Source organism: Sciurus vulgaris (assembly GCF_902686455.1).
Source record: "Sciurus vulgaris genome assembly, chromosome: 8".
Classification (NCBI taxonomy): Eukaryota; Metazoa; Chordata; class Mammalia; order Rodentia; family Sciuridae; genus Sciurus; species Sciurus vulgaris.
Genome location: NC_136468.1, coordinates 92,514,721 through 92,530,919, shown reverse-complemented (window position 1 = coordinate 92,530,919; position 16,199 = coordinate 92,514,721). Strand labels below are relative to the sequence as shown.

Genomic DNA, 16,199 nt, shown 5'->3' with positions numbered 1-16,199 from the left:
GCTTCATCTGCACTCCCATTGGCTGACTGACTCAGGCCCTTCGGATGCCTTAGTACCTCTGCATTCTGGATTCTCTTTCCCCATCTTTTGTCACTTCCCCAACCAGGCCTTCCTGACACCTAATCAGACTCTCCACTGTGTTCTCTTTCATAAAACCTGGTCATTTTCTTCAAGCACTTACCCAACTTTTAATGATAAATGCACATGAGTGTTTATATTCTGTCTCTCCCATCAGGCAGTGAGGTCTAGCAGAGCAAAGACCGTACACTGCTTGGATACCATTGTATAGCCTGGGTCAGGTACATAGTAGGTGATTAATTATTCCATAGCCAATGAGTATGAACTATTTCAAATTCCTCTGAATTTAATCATAGAGCAGAATATGAAAAAAAAAAAGATACAGCTCTTGAAGGGTTGGGAGATAATTCTGAAGGGAAATTTAGATTTCCTTGCTACATCAGTTGTGGGTTCTTACATTTTCCATCAAACCCACTTGGAACTAGAGGAGGCCATTGGTATCCTTTCTTCCAGCACAACAACTTGATGGAGGAGCTGGACCACACTCCTCTGGAGCTGGTGATGGGGGAGACATCCTGGTGCTGGTCTCCATGGCAGGTGAAGCAAGGGCAACCAACTGGGCCACACCAGAGCAGGGAGCCTGCTGGCTATGGTCCATGGCTGTGTGGTTGTTAGCACCTAAAGTCTGGTCATTGCTTTCTTCCATCCAGTTATGCTGCTGCAGGCGTGTATAGTGTTCAGGTGGCTCCTCCCTGAGAAACTCCAGCTGCTGAAGGGAAACAAGGACAAATAGAGTGGACAATGTTTACTATTTATACCAAATAGCTCATTCAGACTTGGGAGAGAGGCATTTACAAGATGTAAATTATCTAGAATGGGCTCTTTGAACCAGCAGCAGATTATGGAAGTACTTAGCTTCTATTGGCTCTAAATCAAGTTGCACCATGCCTGTGATTCTTGTTCTTATTTGGAAAGTGGATGATAGCACTTCTCTTTATTTATGGGGCAAGGGGAAAGCTGGGTATGACAGTTAGAGGAACTAAGTTCTGGTCCTTATTTACCATCAGCTACCTGTGTGAACTTGAGCACACCAAGATACTTCTCTTTCTTTGTTCCTGAAATGAAGGTGTGAGCAAGTGATCCTAAAATCTGAAATGATGGCAGGGTCAGGTTCTCACTGAATGCCCTCCTCTTCTGGCAGGTTGGACACTGTCACACTCTGCCCCCATTGCCCCATACCAATAGAAGGCCTTCTCTGATTTGCCGAGCCCGGTCTCCTAACTGGAACTCCAGTTCTTCCAGTTGCTGTCTCAGGGCCTCACGTAGAGTTTGAAGTTGCTCCGCCTCCTTCCTGCAGATAAAGAAGAGAAAACAACAAAATTTAATAATCACCCCTAAGTGTAGTCTTACATTGTCCCTCTCATAATGTTGGTCCTGTCTTGGAAATTTCTTAAAAGTGAATGTAACCTTCATTATTTGATTCAGTTACAGACACAGATATGTTCCTCAGGGGTGGAGGGTGCTGAGGATTGAACCCAGGGCCTTATGCATGCTAGGCAAGTACCCTACCACTGAGTTGTCGCCTTAGCTCTTTTTTTTTTTTTTAACAACTCTATCATGGTATAATTTACCTATCATGAAGTTTACCTGTTGTAAGATATGATTCCATGATTTGTAATACATTTAACAAGTTGGGTGACTATCACCATCATCTAGTTCATAGACCATCTCCCCAAAAAGAACCCTCATGGTTCTTTACAGATAAACCCTATTTCCACCATCTTGTCCAGGCAATGTACAATGCCTCTACTTTGTGGACATACTTTGAAGAAAATGTTTCATTAGTGCATTAGAGTTATATATAATAGTAAGGTTCAAGGGCTGGGGAGATAGCTCAGTTGGTAGAGTGCTTGCCTTGCAAGCACAGGGACCTGGGTTCGATCCCCAGCACCACAAAAAAATAAATAAATAGTAAGGTTCATTTTGATATATTCATAAATACATATAAAATTGTCAGTCCCCTTTCTCCTTCCCTTCCTCCCACTTAATATCTCTGACTCGCCTCTACTCATCTTCCTTCTATTTTTGAGAGATTTGAAACATACTTTTAATCCATGTGAAAATAATGTGAATTTTCAAAACTCTTATAACATTTGCATTTGCATGAGCCCCATTCACCTCGATTGAAGATTTCCTGCTGATAATCCCCCTCCTCCCAGCTCACTGCCTTTCTTCTGACCTTCTCATATAGCCTTAGCCTTAAAGAATAAATGTTCCCATCCAGCAAATGACTCTCATAGGCTCCCACTGAGAAAGCAAAAGCAAGACCATGAAAGTGAAGGAAAACCTGGCCCGTTTCTCATTAGCCCTGCTCCAGGGTGCTCACCGGTCCTGTCCTGCCCTGATTACCTTCCCTTGCTCCAGGTGTGTGATCTGGTACTTACTTTTATGACTCCCTTAGATAATTACCTTTCCTCCTCTGACATGTCCCTGGAAAAAAGTGCCTGCTGTCCTGCGAGGTGCTGCTCAATTTCCTCTAAATGCTCCCGGAAGCTCTGGCATACTGTCTTCATGGCTTCCATCTCAAGGACTGTGCACTGAGAACGATGAGAAAGAGCTGAGAAAGGTGTCCTTTCTGATTCACTGCGAAAGCTCACCTAGTGAAGGGAGTGGGTCTCCCTTACCAATTGGAATCAAAGTTCTCCTGTTAATCTGTGAGAAAAAGAATAGGGAGATCTAGCCTGTGGCCTCAGGAAGTAACTAGCAGCAGTAGTTATCTGAGACAGGAAGGCAGTGGTTCTTGGGTGGCGCTTGAGTGGCAATCATTATGTTTAAGAGAGTGGAAGGCAGTTCCAAGGACTGGGTGATGTAGGGCTGCAAAGATGTGGACAGAAGAGAGAAGGGGGGAAGGCCAGTCAGAGGGCTTGTGCTTAGAGAATTCAAGTCTCTCGTTTAATTTTGTTTAACTTTGGTGCTGAGAACCAAGAACATTGAACACATCTGTCAGATGGTGTGTGCTTGATTAAAAAAAAAATCTGCTTAGAATATATTTTTTATTACTCTTAGCCCTGCTTAGTGACTATCCCTAGAGGTTGAAACCTGCAGGATCAGCTCCGCCCAGCTAACAAGCCCACCCAGAGGAAGACAGGCAAAGGAAGGCATCCCATCCTTTCCAGGAGTTGGAATCGAGGATTGAGCTCCATCTACCCTCTCCATCTTGTTTTCCATTGCTCCTGATGTGAATCATCCTTTAAATCTTACGTTCTCTCTAGAACTGTGCCTTGTTCCCTAATTGAAACATATTCCTGAACCATCTGAAATTGCAGAATGCTCTCCACATAACACTCTGATCTGCATTAAGAGACTTAAGCAAACTCTAGCATGGCTTTTCTAGTAGAACAAGATTCTGTTCCTAGAATGCTCAGCCCTGGTCCCCAATTAAAATGTCTGCCTGATAAAGCTCAAGACTGCCAGGAATATTTATAGTTCGCACTAGCCAAAACCTGTCGTAGACCCCTGACTTCCCTTTCTCATAGCATTTACTAAAAGGGGCTTATAATTGTGAATGTGTATCTCTGACAACTCAGAAGTGTCTTTCTCAAGGACTCAAGAACCATTTCCTTGAAATGTACTCATCTGGAAGGCTAGGGACTGTTGCCACCCAGGCTCCGTGGGAGGATAGAATCCTTGTTTCAGTACCTGTCATGTCAGCTGGCTGAACAGCATGTATACTGACCAACCTTGTGTAATTTTTCCCATCTCTGATTCTATTGAGTTCCTGCTCTTCACTTTCTCTTACTCTTTCTTTAAAATGCCCAAATGGTCTCTGTGCAAATCAGAATGGAGTTCAGTTCTTTCTCCTACTATTAGCAGTTGAACAAAATCTGTTTTCACTGCTCTAACTTCTGTCTGCTGTGTATCTTTGACACACTCAAGCCCAGTCCATTAGTGGGGCACCCTCATGATATGCTGAGTTCTTGCCCAGCTTTCCCCCTTATTTTGCAGTCTAGTTGGATCATGCTTTGAATAAACTTACCAGGACCCAGGACCCCAAGGTTACTACCCACCTGACTCTGGGTGAGGTTAGTGCTTATTGAACCCTAAAGCTATCTCTCCCAGGTCCCCTCCTGGATCAGTGTGCCTAACTGCCTGCTCACTTTCTCCCTCTCATTAACATAATTCTATTTAGGGGCAGTAATGTGTCTAGCTAAAGAACTACATTTCCCAGTATCCCTAGGAGATAAGATAACCAATGGCATGGAAGTAGAGAGCATGATGTGGGACTTTTGAGATACTCTTTAAAGGAATCTGACCTGGCAAGAAGGCCCACTTACATTTTCTTTTCACACTTCCATAGAGACAAGCCTTATACCTTGGCAAATTTCTCCAGTCCTGTTTCTAGGAAGTCCCAGATTTCTTACCCTTTTCCCCAAAACCACATGGCCAAGATCCTGGCAGTCCTATGGTTGTTCTTACCAGTATGTCATAATGCAAATATTTTTCTTTTGCTTTGAGAGTTAAGTTTTGATTTTAACCCCCAAGTTCTATATTAAATAATGCATTTTATATTATAAAACTCTACCTCAGTCTGAGTGCATGTGAACCAACTATAAGGTGTTTCTGAAGCATTATTGATGTTGGCAAGAATGCTTGGAAGATGACCATATTATGGTCTTTAAAGTCAGAAAAGATCCTGGAGACCATGAAGGTTTCTTTCACAGATATGAAACAGAATAGTTAATAACTTTTGTCTGTGGTTAACAAATAGCAGCCAGATTTCAAACCCAAACCTCCAGGTTTATCTTTTTTCTTCTCAGTACCTGACTGGGTCACAGCAGGGCCTCTGGGGTAGCTAGACATGTGGAGAAATTACCTGTCCCTCGGGAGGGAGTTGATTAAGTGGTTCAAGTCTATTCTTATGTGGTACCTAAGACTGGCCAGCTGGTTCAAATTCACCTCAAAGTTCTGGGGATAGTGAGGTCAGGCCCTTTAAAATCTGGTGCACAGTGGTGCCCAAGTTGGCTGGACATCCAAACATTGAGTTTTATGCTCTATCTAGACTTTTCAGGGTAACCCTTCATGACTGGAAGGTGTGGGGTTCGATTTAGAAATAACCAATGGAGTGTTCACGTGCTCATCAGTGATGTGGAAGATTCTGAAAGGCTGCCATCTTCTGGTCATTTGGAAACACTAAGAAAATACCTTTTAGTCTGAGAACAGGTAAAGAAAGTTTGAGAATAAGGGTAACATTATGCAAGGAAGAAGAATGTTTTTTGAACTTTTTTTTTTTTCCAATTTAAGGACTGAGTTAAACCCAAAATCAATGCAAATTCTGTTCTACTGATCCAAACCCATTAAAACAACCTTCAGTAGTAAAAGGGTGGCTACCAATAACCATTGAACTTTCACTTTTGAATTGGCTCATATTACTTTTTAAGTTTTGTATAATTCTGGTTTTCTTTAAAATTAAATCATAAACATTATAGAAGAATTTTATAATATTCAGATCTTATTCTGGAAATAGTTTCACTTTTGAATTAATAAATAATTCTGGAGAAGTCATATATATGTATATATATGTAAATTTAATTATTTCAACAAATTGATTTTTGAGTTAACAAATTGTAAAGAATTAGTTCACTTAAAGAATTTTTTCACATCAACAAAACTTTATCTTAGATATCCCAGAAGACCACAAAAATGGCCATGTATTTCTCTGCAGTAAAACCACTGGTGAAGCTGGAGGTGTTTTTCTATGTCAAACATTTTACCTAAAATTGCTTTTAGTTTTAACATATTTTTGGAATTCCTGTTATACAAAAGTTCTATCCAGGTTTGCTTATAATCATTTGCTCTATTGTCTAGTTAATTTTCTCCTAAATATTTTTTTCTAACCCTAGCCAGCACATAGCATTTAACTTAAAGTCATTTTCCTCTGGAATATTTTTCAGGCCTTACAAACCCAGGCTTACTCTCAAGGTGGTAGAGGTTGCTGCATGTACACCCATTTTCTCTTTGTTCCTTAAATTTCTTTGTGAGGCCTCTAGGCTCACCGGGGACTGCAATCCCTTATTTTCATTTACTCTCCCATGTGTGTGCATGTGTGCATGTGTGTATGACTGCATACAAGCACAAACACACATGTGCATGGTTGTGTGTGTTTTGATGGTTTCCTTTGAATGTGTGTTTCTGGTTCCTTGGATCTAAATAAAGAGAAATGTTAACATCCAGTAAAACCCCATACAGTATCCATTTCAATAAGTGTGTAATGCCAAATAATAAATGGATTATTTTTTGTATAATTGTAAGTTCTAGGAGGAGAGAAGGGTAAGGCAATATGGGACAAGATATCTTAAGCTATGGCTGGTGGCACACACATTCACTCCAACTCCTGCTTGTTTAAAACCCACGTGGGTATCTGAGGATATCCACTGTGTATTATGGGCCATAAAACCTCTCTGTTTTTGACAGAAGTGCTGATATGTCAATAGCATCAACTCAGGAGTAGCATCTATTTCTAGATGACAAGTTGTTCCACACAGCTGGAATTATGCAGGCCCAAGACCCTTGCTTGGCATAAAGTAGGAGGAATGGAAAGACCTCTGGTTATACTCAGGGTCACCCCTGGAACTAGTTTAATCTCCTGTCTAAACAGCACCCTTGCCTCATACTGGGCTCTGGATTCCTGAGCCTGTTTCTCTAGGGCTGTGTCAGTCTATCTGTCTTCCAGAAGCTGCAGTCCTACCTGCTCATATGCTCCCTAGTTCCAGATACCCACTTTCTCTTTCAGTCCTCAGAATCATGCTCCTACAAATTTCTGAGGACACCCCATTACCTCATGTGCCCCAAGCCTTCAGTAGCAATGGTCTGACCAGGCTGTGCTTCTTGATCCGCTGTACTCCTGTGTGCCATGGCTGGCCTGATGGAGGAAAGGTCCTTATAGCACTTGGAGTCAGGCCCACCCACTAACTGCTCTAGACTCTGGTGCTCCTCCATCTTCACTGATGTGTCACAGGCACCCAACCATGTCAATAACCTCCCGCAGCAGACTCCTTTGTTTGTGCCATGGGAGACTGTGCTGCCTTTTTTTCTTTGTTCAGTTATGGTCACATCACTGAATGAATGATAATCTAATTGAGTATCTACATTCAGCTATCATCACAGACAGCTGATTATAATATCAAGTGATAAACTAAGTGATAGTACTTCTTATTCAATTGATACACGTTTAGAATCTCTCTTCTCAACATCATCAATAAATGATCTGTATTGTTTTCAAGGGTGGATGTGAACAGAAGCTAGGTACTATCTTATTGCTTGAATAAAGCTTTATCTTACTAGTACAACCTTCATTTAGGTATCATTTAAAATTATTCCAAATGCCTGATGGTATTGAAATTTGAAAGAATGATGTAGTATATTATTTTGACTTTCATATAATTACTTTCTTTGTTTACTATTACATTTATAGATATTTCTATATGTTGAAAGATCATGTAGAAATCTGCTTTATCTTTCAAATACTCACTTTCTAATGTTAATATTACTTTTATGTAGATTCAGATATTTTAAAGTTGGACACATCTTTGCTTGGAATGAATGGCCCCAAACTTTGGTGTCTCCCAAATACAAAGTGTGTTTATCACTCTCAGTTCTAGTTTCCTTGTCTATATGAGAGAGAGGACTTGGAAAATATTAAGAATCCAATAAATATTTATGCATGTATGAAAGTGAAGGCCAAATGACATAAAGTAATTAAAATGGTTAGCATAGGTACTCAATAAGTATTTGTGGAATTAAAGAATTGGAAGGTAACCTAGCAGACACCAACCATAGATGCTCGGTAAATCACACTTCCTCTTCCCTTTCTTTGAATAGCTGCAATCCTAGTGTCTGTGACCTGCCTTCGTCTCTCTATATATGCAGTTTCATGTGTGATAGTCTTGATTTCTTAATCAATGGTGGGTCTTCAAGGCCTAGATTATCTCTTTCGTGGAGAACTGCTGAAAAGAGGGCCCTGGAAGGACGCATTAAATACCTGTTGACTAACCAAAGACCCAAGAAGCTTGATCAGTCTTCATAATCCCAATGTCTGCTTTTAAACAAGCCTAACAAGGGTGGATCAAAGGTCCCTCTACTTGACATGAGGAGTTCTAGATTCAAGAGCTGAGTGAAAGTAAAATAGCATTAATAATTGAAGTTGAGAGGAACACCTGATTAATATTACCTAGAGCTTCCCTGTACCAGACTGTGCAGAGTACTTTACAAGCTTATTTAATTTAATAATAAGACATCCAGATCTATGGAATGCATCATGTCCTTATTTTATAGGACAGCCCCAGAGAAACTGAATGGCTTGTGCAATTTTATTCAGCTAAGAAAATTTAAGACCCAGAACTTCTCAGTCAGACTGAACTGGAGATAAGACAAAAGGATGAATGCTAACAATCTCGGGCAAGTGAATTCATCATTTTATTCCTTTGTTTTCCCTTCTGTCAAATGAGGACTAATCATAAAATTTGCCTTCCTTACTTCAAAAGGTGATTGATTAGAAGCTTGAAATAAGAAGAGATTTGGGAGAATATGCCATCAATGATAAAGCACTCTACAAATGGTAGACGATTTAAATTAGGAGCGTGATCCCCAAGATTTCACATTCAGAAAGGAAGGCTGGACCTGGTTCCTGACATGGGAGTGGTGGCTTTGGTACCTCTGCCTTCCCATCTTCGCAGAGGAAACACTTACTGAACAAAGCTCCCTCGCGGTAGTGTCCTGAAGGGCTGTCCAGGTCTTCATAAACTGGGCTTCTGGATGATCTGCATGTGAGCATGGGCAGTGCCTACACCCTGGGGGTGCAGGGCTGGGGCTTCGCCTCTCCGCACAGCACTGGGGGTGGTGGTGACAGCACACGCAGCAGAGGCCAGGCGTAGTGTGGCAGGTGCCCATTGGGTAAAGACTAGGGAAACCTGTGTCCAGAGAGACCGATTTGGTGAGGGGCTGGGGCCTCTGAGGGAAAGCCTTGTCACTTGGGAATGAACAGCAATGCCAGGGTGTGAATTCAGAGGTGTAAGTCTGAACAGAAACATCAGTGACCTGTCTCGCTTCTGTCCCTAGTCTCGGTCCTGTTGTAGTCAGAGGGTCATGTAGAGTGCATTCTAAATCTGTGCTTCCACAGTCAGTCCCCAAGGCCATGGCACTCTGAGCAGCTGACACCAGATTAGAGGACATCTGGGTCACCACCGACCTGGAGCGGCCAGCGTTTGAGTCAGTGGGAACATCTCCAGGCAGTTTATTGAGGTGGGAAACAGACCTGTCAGATGTTTGTCCAAGGTCAACTGAATAGGCTGTGACTTCTCTGTGCCTGGGTAGTTGCTGTGGTGGCCTCTCTTGTACTAGTAAGGTGTGGCTGGTGTCAGGACAGAACTTGCTGCCCTCCTCTACTCCAAGGACCTCCAAGCCCAAATGAAGGAAATTGTTTTGAGACTGATGAATCCCAGGCAAACTTTGAGACTCATGGTGGTGTCCTTGCATGAGCACTTCCTCTGTTCCCTCAGGCCCCAGAGTCCTGTCCTTCCTTTCTGTGATGTGGGCCAAACCCAGAGGGCCACAGTACATGGAAGTGACCGTGGCTCCAGTGTCTTCGTATTCAGCATGGGACAGTGGTGGGGGCTGCCACAGATGGCTGACTTCCCTGGGGTGTTCTTCCCCCATGGTGGTCTTGGCCAGGGCTGCATCTGGAATCAACAGCTCCGATGGCCCCCCTGTGGCCTCAAGCTGAGGTTCTTCCTCCACCACAGATGCTGAGGACTTTTCTTCCAAGATGCTCCAGTCTTGGCTTGAAAAGGATGTGCTCACCGTGCTCTTGGAACCCAACCCCTCTGACTCTTGCTGACAGTCCTGGGATGGCACTAAGCTGTGGCTCTGATCCCTTGGCTTTCCGCCTCCATGCTCAGCGGGACTCTGGCTGCTGGGGAAGCAAGGCATCTGTAGGAGAAACCGGGACAAAGGGAAAGGCATCAGGAGGTGGGGGAGGCAATACGTGTAAGGCTGTCAGTCTCATCATGATTGACTCAGAAGTCAGGAGACAAAAGTTACAGGCTCAAAGTCTACATCAGTGACTGCTTCACCTGGCACCATGTCTATGAGGTTCTGCTTTCTTGATTAGAAAAATCAAAAGGAAACTAAAAGGAAAGGTAGAATGTTCTGGCACCTTGTCTAATGTGGCTCCCTCATGCTCTGCCCCTTGGTTACACATGGCATGTGCCTCCAAAGCCTTCTGAATGTGGCAGTCACCTCAAACTTATCCTACCTTCTGAGTTAGCCGTGGGTGAGGTTAGGGTGGCAGGGTGGAACATGTGGGGTGAGCAGTAAGGGCCCTGTTCCAACCCCTTCTACCTGGAAGGGCAGGGGTTCCGGTGGCTCCTCCAGAAACCCGCTGCTGTCAGACTGACAGCTGTTTGCTCTGTCCACCCTGGTGCCTGCAGGAAGAAAGAGGCCTTGAGGTCAGTAAAATAAATACATGCTATTAACAAAACTAGGACCAAAGCCCTCGGTGCCCGGCATGACAGAGAGCCTCCATAAATGTCAAGCATACGGGAATAAAGGAATTCTAATACTTTTTTCTCAATCACCAGAGAGTCCATGCAAAACTGAATCTCTGGTTTCCTAATACAAAGAGGAAAGCATGTAGTAAAGGAAGGGGAACTGACTTAAACCTAAATAACAATATGGTTGTGAGCACAATCTTTACTAAGAGGAACAAAATCCAGGAGACCCACATGCCTTGAATACCACACCAATAAAAGACTAAAATTTATATGTGTGTGTGTGTGTGTGTGTATGTATGTATTCTTTTTCTTTTTACTAAATTTTAGATAAGAATCTTTTCCTAAGCTGGGTGTGGTAGCACACGTCTGTAATCCCAGTGGCTCCGGAGGCAGGAGGATTGCAAGTTCAAAGGTAGCTTCAGCAACTTAGTGAGGTCCTAAAGCAACTCAGCAAGACACCATCTCTAAATAAAATACAAAAAAGGGCTGGGGATGTAAGTGCTCAGTGGTTAAGTGCCCCTGGGGTTCAATCCCCAGTACAAAAAAAGAGATAATCGAATAAACAAAAATAATAACAATGTAGTGTAGGAATTATAACAAAGACCCAGAAAAGTCTGCAAAAATAAGCACTTGTTATTATAAAATTGAGTTGTGTATATGGAAGTAGCTGCCCAGGGGATTTTCCTTCAATATGCAGTTTGTACATAGCCTTTAACATGGGTAATAGATTTGTTTATTTATTGTCAGAGGAAATAGAGAATATTGATATGTATTTATTATAGAAAATTTACTTGCATATTTAATTTGTGTAATATATTTGACTTCACTGCTCTTCTTACAGTCAACTCAACCAGTATCAAAACTTTCTAGATCCTTTCAGAGTTAGCGGAAAACTTCATGCTGCTGTGAAAAAATAAATGATGATTACAGTAGTAACCTTTCAAAAGCTCAATGCAAATCTTAAATTTTTTTAAAGTACTATGCAAAGGGCCCTGGTCACATTGGCTAGACTATCCATTGAATAACCCTATAGAGTGGGCATCCTATCTTCAAATATTTTCTACCCAAACCCCCTCTTGCAAGTTCCTTATACAAGTTTCATGACCCACGGCAGCCTAAGTTCCCAGGACCCCTCTGCAGTAGAGTAAGCAGACAGAAGAGAAAAAGACAGGACTAACTTCCATTCCTCACTCCCCACCCCCATACTCTGTAGCCTTAGAAACTCATCAGGATGACTCTAGCCATGTTGGAGGATGGGCAAGGTAGAGTTTGCAACCACTTGTTCTTTCTTCATGTGCTGGTGTAAGACTTGCACCACAAAGTGTGAAGGACTCCCAGTACGGCATTATTATTTCAACTTTCCAGATAATCTCTAAGTAATTACTATTCTGGAGTATAAAGTTCATATATGATGTTTGCTATTCCCCTTCTTACAATACCCAGATGAAATGATAAATAGAATACTAGAGTAAAGTGATGTGTTACAGCATATTCACCCACAGATGGGTTGGTTCAAATGGAAATACAGCTGTCCCTGGTATCAGTAGGAGATTGATTCCGGGACCCCTGACCTCCTTCCAGAATTTCAACAGCCTCAGATGCTCAATTCCCTTATATAAAATGGCACAGTGTTACCATGTAGCTTATACACATCTTCTCGTGTACTTTGTTTTTTAAGGATGTTTCTCCTATACTTTAAATCTTCCTAGATTACTTATAATACCTAACACAATGTAAATGCTATGTGAACAATTGTTATTTTTATTGTTTATGGAATAACAAGAAAAAAAAAGTTGTGTATGATCAGTACAAAATCATTCTTTTGCCCAAATATTTTTGGTTTGTGTTTGGGCTGTGGATGCAAAAATCCCTCATGTATGGAGGACAGAGCAAACACCCATACACAGGAAGGGCCTCTAAAAGGTACAAAGAATAATCTCCTCTAAAGGGGGTATATTTGCGATATAATTGATACTTTTCATTAACTATTAGTTTGTAAAGCACAAGCAAAATCTCTGAAACTGGTTTAATGGAATCTATGAAACCATCAGACTTTGAAAACCTCACTTGTCTGGTGAGATCAAATAGCAGAGTTGGGCATGGTTCTGTCAGGAATGAAGGCTTTTTATCTTGTGTTTGCTGTAAAAATTGAATGCATATATTTGAATTGTTTTAAGAAATTCAGAAGCCCCACACGGATCTCCAGTGAAAACTTCTTGAACTAATAAATGAATTCAGCAAAGTAGCAGGATATAAAATCAACACTCATAAATCTAATGCATTTCTATTCGTAAGTGATGAATCCTCTGAAAGAGAAATTAGGAAAACTACCCCATTCACAATAGATTGAAAAAAATCCAAAAATACTTGGGAATCAATCAAACAAAATAGGTGAAAGACATCTACAATTAAAATTACAGAACACTAAAGAACACTAAAGAAAGAAAGAAAACCTTAGAAGATGGAAAGATCTCCCATGTTCTTCGATAGGCAGAATTAACATTGTCAAAAAGGCCAAACTACCAAAAGCCCTATAAAGATTCAATGCAATTCCAATTTAAATCCCAATGATGTTCCTCATAGAAATAGAGAAAGCAATCATGAAATTCATCTGGAGGAATAAGAGACCTCAAATAGCCAAAGCAATCCTAAGCAGGAAGAGTAAAGCAGGAGGTATCAATGATACCAGACCTTAAACTATATTGCAGACCAATAGTAACAAAAATGGCATTGAATTGGCAACAAAATAGACAGGTAGACCAAAGGTTCAAATTAGACGTCACAGAGACAAACCCACATAAATAGTTATCTCATACTAGATAAAAGTGCCAAAAACATACAATAGAGAAAAGATAATGATGCTGAGAAAACTGGAAATCCATATGCAGCAAAATGAAACTAAAACCCTATCTCTGCACAAAACTCAACTGGATCAAGAATTTAGATCAGAGACCCTGCACCAAATAGAAGAAAAGGTGGGCCCAAATCTTCATTCTGTCAGCTTAGGACCGGACTTCCTTAACATGACTCCCAAAGCACAAGAAATTAAAGAAAGAATCAATAAATGGATGGATTCAAACTGAAAACTTTTTCTCAGCAAAGTTAACAATAAAAAATGTGAAGAGAGAGCCTACAGGGTGGGAGAAAATCTTTACCACATGCACTTCAGATAGAGCACTAATCTCCAGAATCATAAAAAGCTCAAAAAACATAACATCAAAAATACAAATAATCCAATCAGTAAATGGGCTAAGGAACTGAGCAGACACTTCACAGAAGATAAACAATCATCAACAAATATATGAAAAAATGTTCAATAGCTGTAGTAATAAGAGAAATGCAAATCAAAACTACCCTAAGATTTCATCTCACTCCAATTAGAACTGCTATTATCAAGAATATAAGCAAAAATAGGTGTTGGTGAGGATGTGGGGAAAAAGGTACACTCATACATTGCTGGTGGGGCTGAAAATTGGTGCAGTCACTCTGGAAAGAAGTGTGGAGATTCCTCAGGAAACTTGGAATGAACCCACCATTTGACCCGGCTATCCCACTCCTTGGTTTATACCCAAAGGACTTAAGATCAGCATACTACAGTGAGGCAACCACATCAATGTTTATAGCAACTCAATTTACAATATCTAGATTATGGAACCAACCTAGATGCCCTTTAATTGATGAATGGATAAACAAACTGTGGTGTATATCCACAATGGAATATTACTCAGTCATAAAGAAGAATAAAATTATGGCATTTGCTGGTAAATGGATGGAGTTGGAGAATATGCATGCTAAGTGAAATAAGTCAATCCCAAAAAAACCAAAGGTCAAAGTTTTCTCTGATAAGTGGATGCCAATACATAACGGGGGTAAGGAGGGGTAAGGGAAGAATGGAGGAACAGTGGATTGTGTAGAGGAAAATGAGGGAAGGGAGGGGGCAAGGGGAAGGAACAATAGTGGGAAAACACAAACATCATTACCCTGTACATGTATGATTACATGAATGGTGTGACTCTACATCGTGTACAACCAGAGAAATGAAAAGTTATACTCCATTTGTGTACAATGAATCAAAATGCATTCTGCTGTCATGTATAAATAAATAGAACAAACAAACAAAAATAAATAAATTCACTAAGCAAAATGTGGGACAATTTATAAATGGGTTAATTTCTTAGGCTAAAAAATTCCATGCTCCTTATAAAGTACCTTTTTAGCAACTAGAATATAAGCACCTAGATGTTGGGCTTTCAAATTCTAAATATTCCCTTAGGGTTGTAGAAATTAAAAACGACAAAGGATGAGAAATCACCTAGCCCAGGATGGTTATGATAGATTATTAAACAAACAGACAAATATAAACGTGCACCATTTATCACTCCCACACCTCACACTAATGTGTGATGCAAGGGAGGCTGGACTTCAGGAAAGGCAGTTGGGCTTTTGGCAAGAGTAACAGAAATGGTACCAGCACACCAGGTCAGTCTCGGAAGCTAGCTAGACCAAGAGCGAGCAAACCCGAGTCTCATGATCTTCAAGGGAGTTTCCCCTGGGCACTTAACATGTCTCAGAGCGAAACTCTTCCTTATTCTAAATGGGGGCCTTGACTTCCCACTTTGCTGCTACCTGTCTGTCCTCCAGCTAGATCTTTTTACCCCACCCTTCCACTACTGGCTGTCTCCTGGTCCAAACCAGTTAGATATATGGAAACCTTTACCACCAACTTCCGACATGATTTTGTCCTGTCCCTATCAACTGCTGGTTCTCCCACTCACACTTCTCTATGATGACGCTACTGAAATGCTGCTTGGCTCCATGACTGAATCATCAGGAAAATCTGGATCCGGCTCTACCTGGTTCAAATTCTGACTCTTTTATTTATGAGTTATGTGATCTGGGGAAGGCTGCTTGCGGTCTGAGTCGGATCCCTCATGGGGAAAGAATGAAGACAATGCTATGTTATTTGTGGGGTTTTGATTAGAGTATCTAATATATATAAATATATATACATATACATATACATATATATGAAGACTTCACATGAAAGATATTGTATGAAAGCTATTATATATATATTTTCTGTAGAGTATTATTATCATAACTCAATCACTATTGATATCATTATTAAATAGCATTATTGATCATTGTGATTAATACTAATATTCATTAGAAGTTACCTTTTTCAGTACACGGCTGTCTTCATGGATTTCAATTTTACTCTCTCAATTAGTTGGACCCTGCCTGAGGCAGGACTACTTCACTGTTATATACACTTAAAAACATTTGTGCCTGGGAGGAGGCCAATGCCTCAGGCACTTTGTCTAAATAATCACTAGATGGCAGCATTACACCAACCACAGAGTGAGGAACCAGGTTCCTACCAAGGACCTGGTAGTGGTTCAAATTAGTAAGCCAAGTCAACCTGAAAGGCTGCTTTTCTGGTTTGTATTGATAATAGAAGCTTCTGAATCCGAAGTGAAATTTTTTACATCTTAAATAGTCTGTTAATAGAGGCTCAGGTTAAGCGGAGGGAGGGAGAGGAAGGGAAGTGTAGCAGGCAGGGACGAGAAGTATATAGACATTATATAGAGCAAGGGAAATGTCCCAGTCTGAGACTGGATTCACTGTTTGGAT

At 41.0% G+C, this 16,199-nt stretch overlaps 1 protein-coding gene across 7 annotated transcripts in view; it reads right to left on the bottom strand.

Moving 5' to 3' along the window:
• Positions 1–310: 310 nt before the first annotated feature.
• ITPRID1 (ITPR interacting domain containing 1) overlaps positions 311–16,199 on the bottom strand; it is a 134,279-nt gene continuing 118,390 nt past the window's right edge. For 4 of the 7 annotated variants that reach the window (XM_079149860.1, XM_079149864.1, XM_079149862.1 and 1 more), the window contains 5 exons: positions 10,414–10,496; positions 8,764–10,002; positions 2,488–2,615; positions 1,258–1,369; positions 313–787 (listed from right to left, as the gene is read on the bottom strand). In XM_079149860.1, the coding sequence (XP_079005986.1) occupies positions 500–787; positions 1,258–1,369; positions 2,488–2,615; positions 8,764–10,002; positions 10,414–10,496 (1,850 nt within the window). In that variant the 3' untranslated portion in view covers positions 313–499. Of the gene's footprint in view, positions 788–1,257; positions 1,370–2,487; positions 2,616–2,645; positions 2,731–8,763; positions 10,003–10,413; positions 10,497–16,199 lie in introns of those variants that run through there. The other 3 variants (XM_079149861.1, XM_079149865.1, XM_079149866.1) reach the window with 3 other exon arrangements.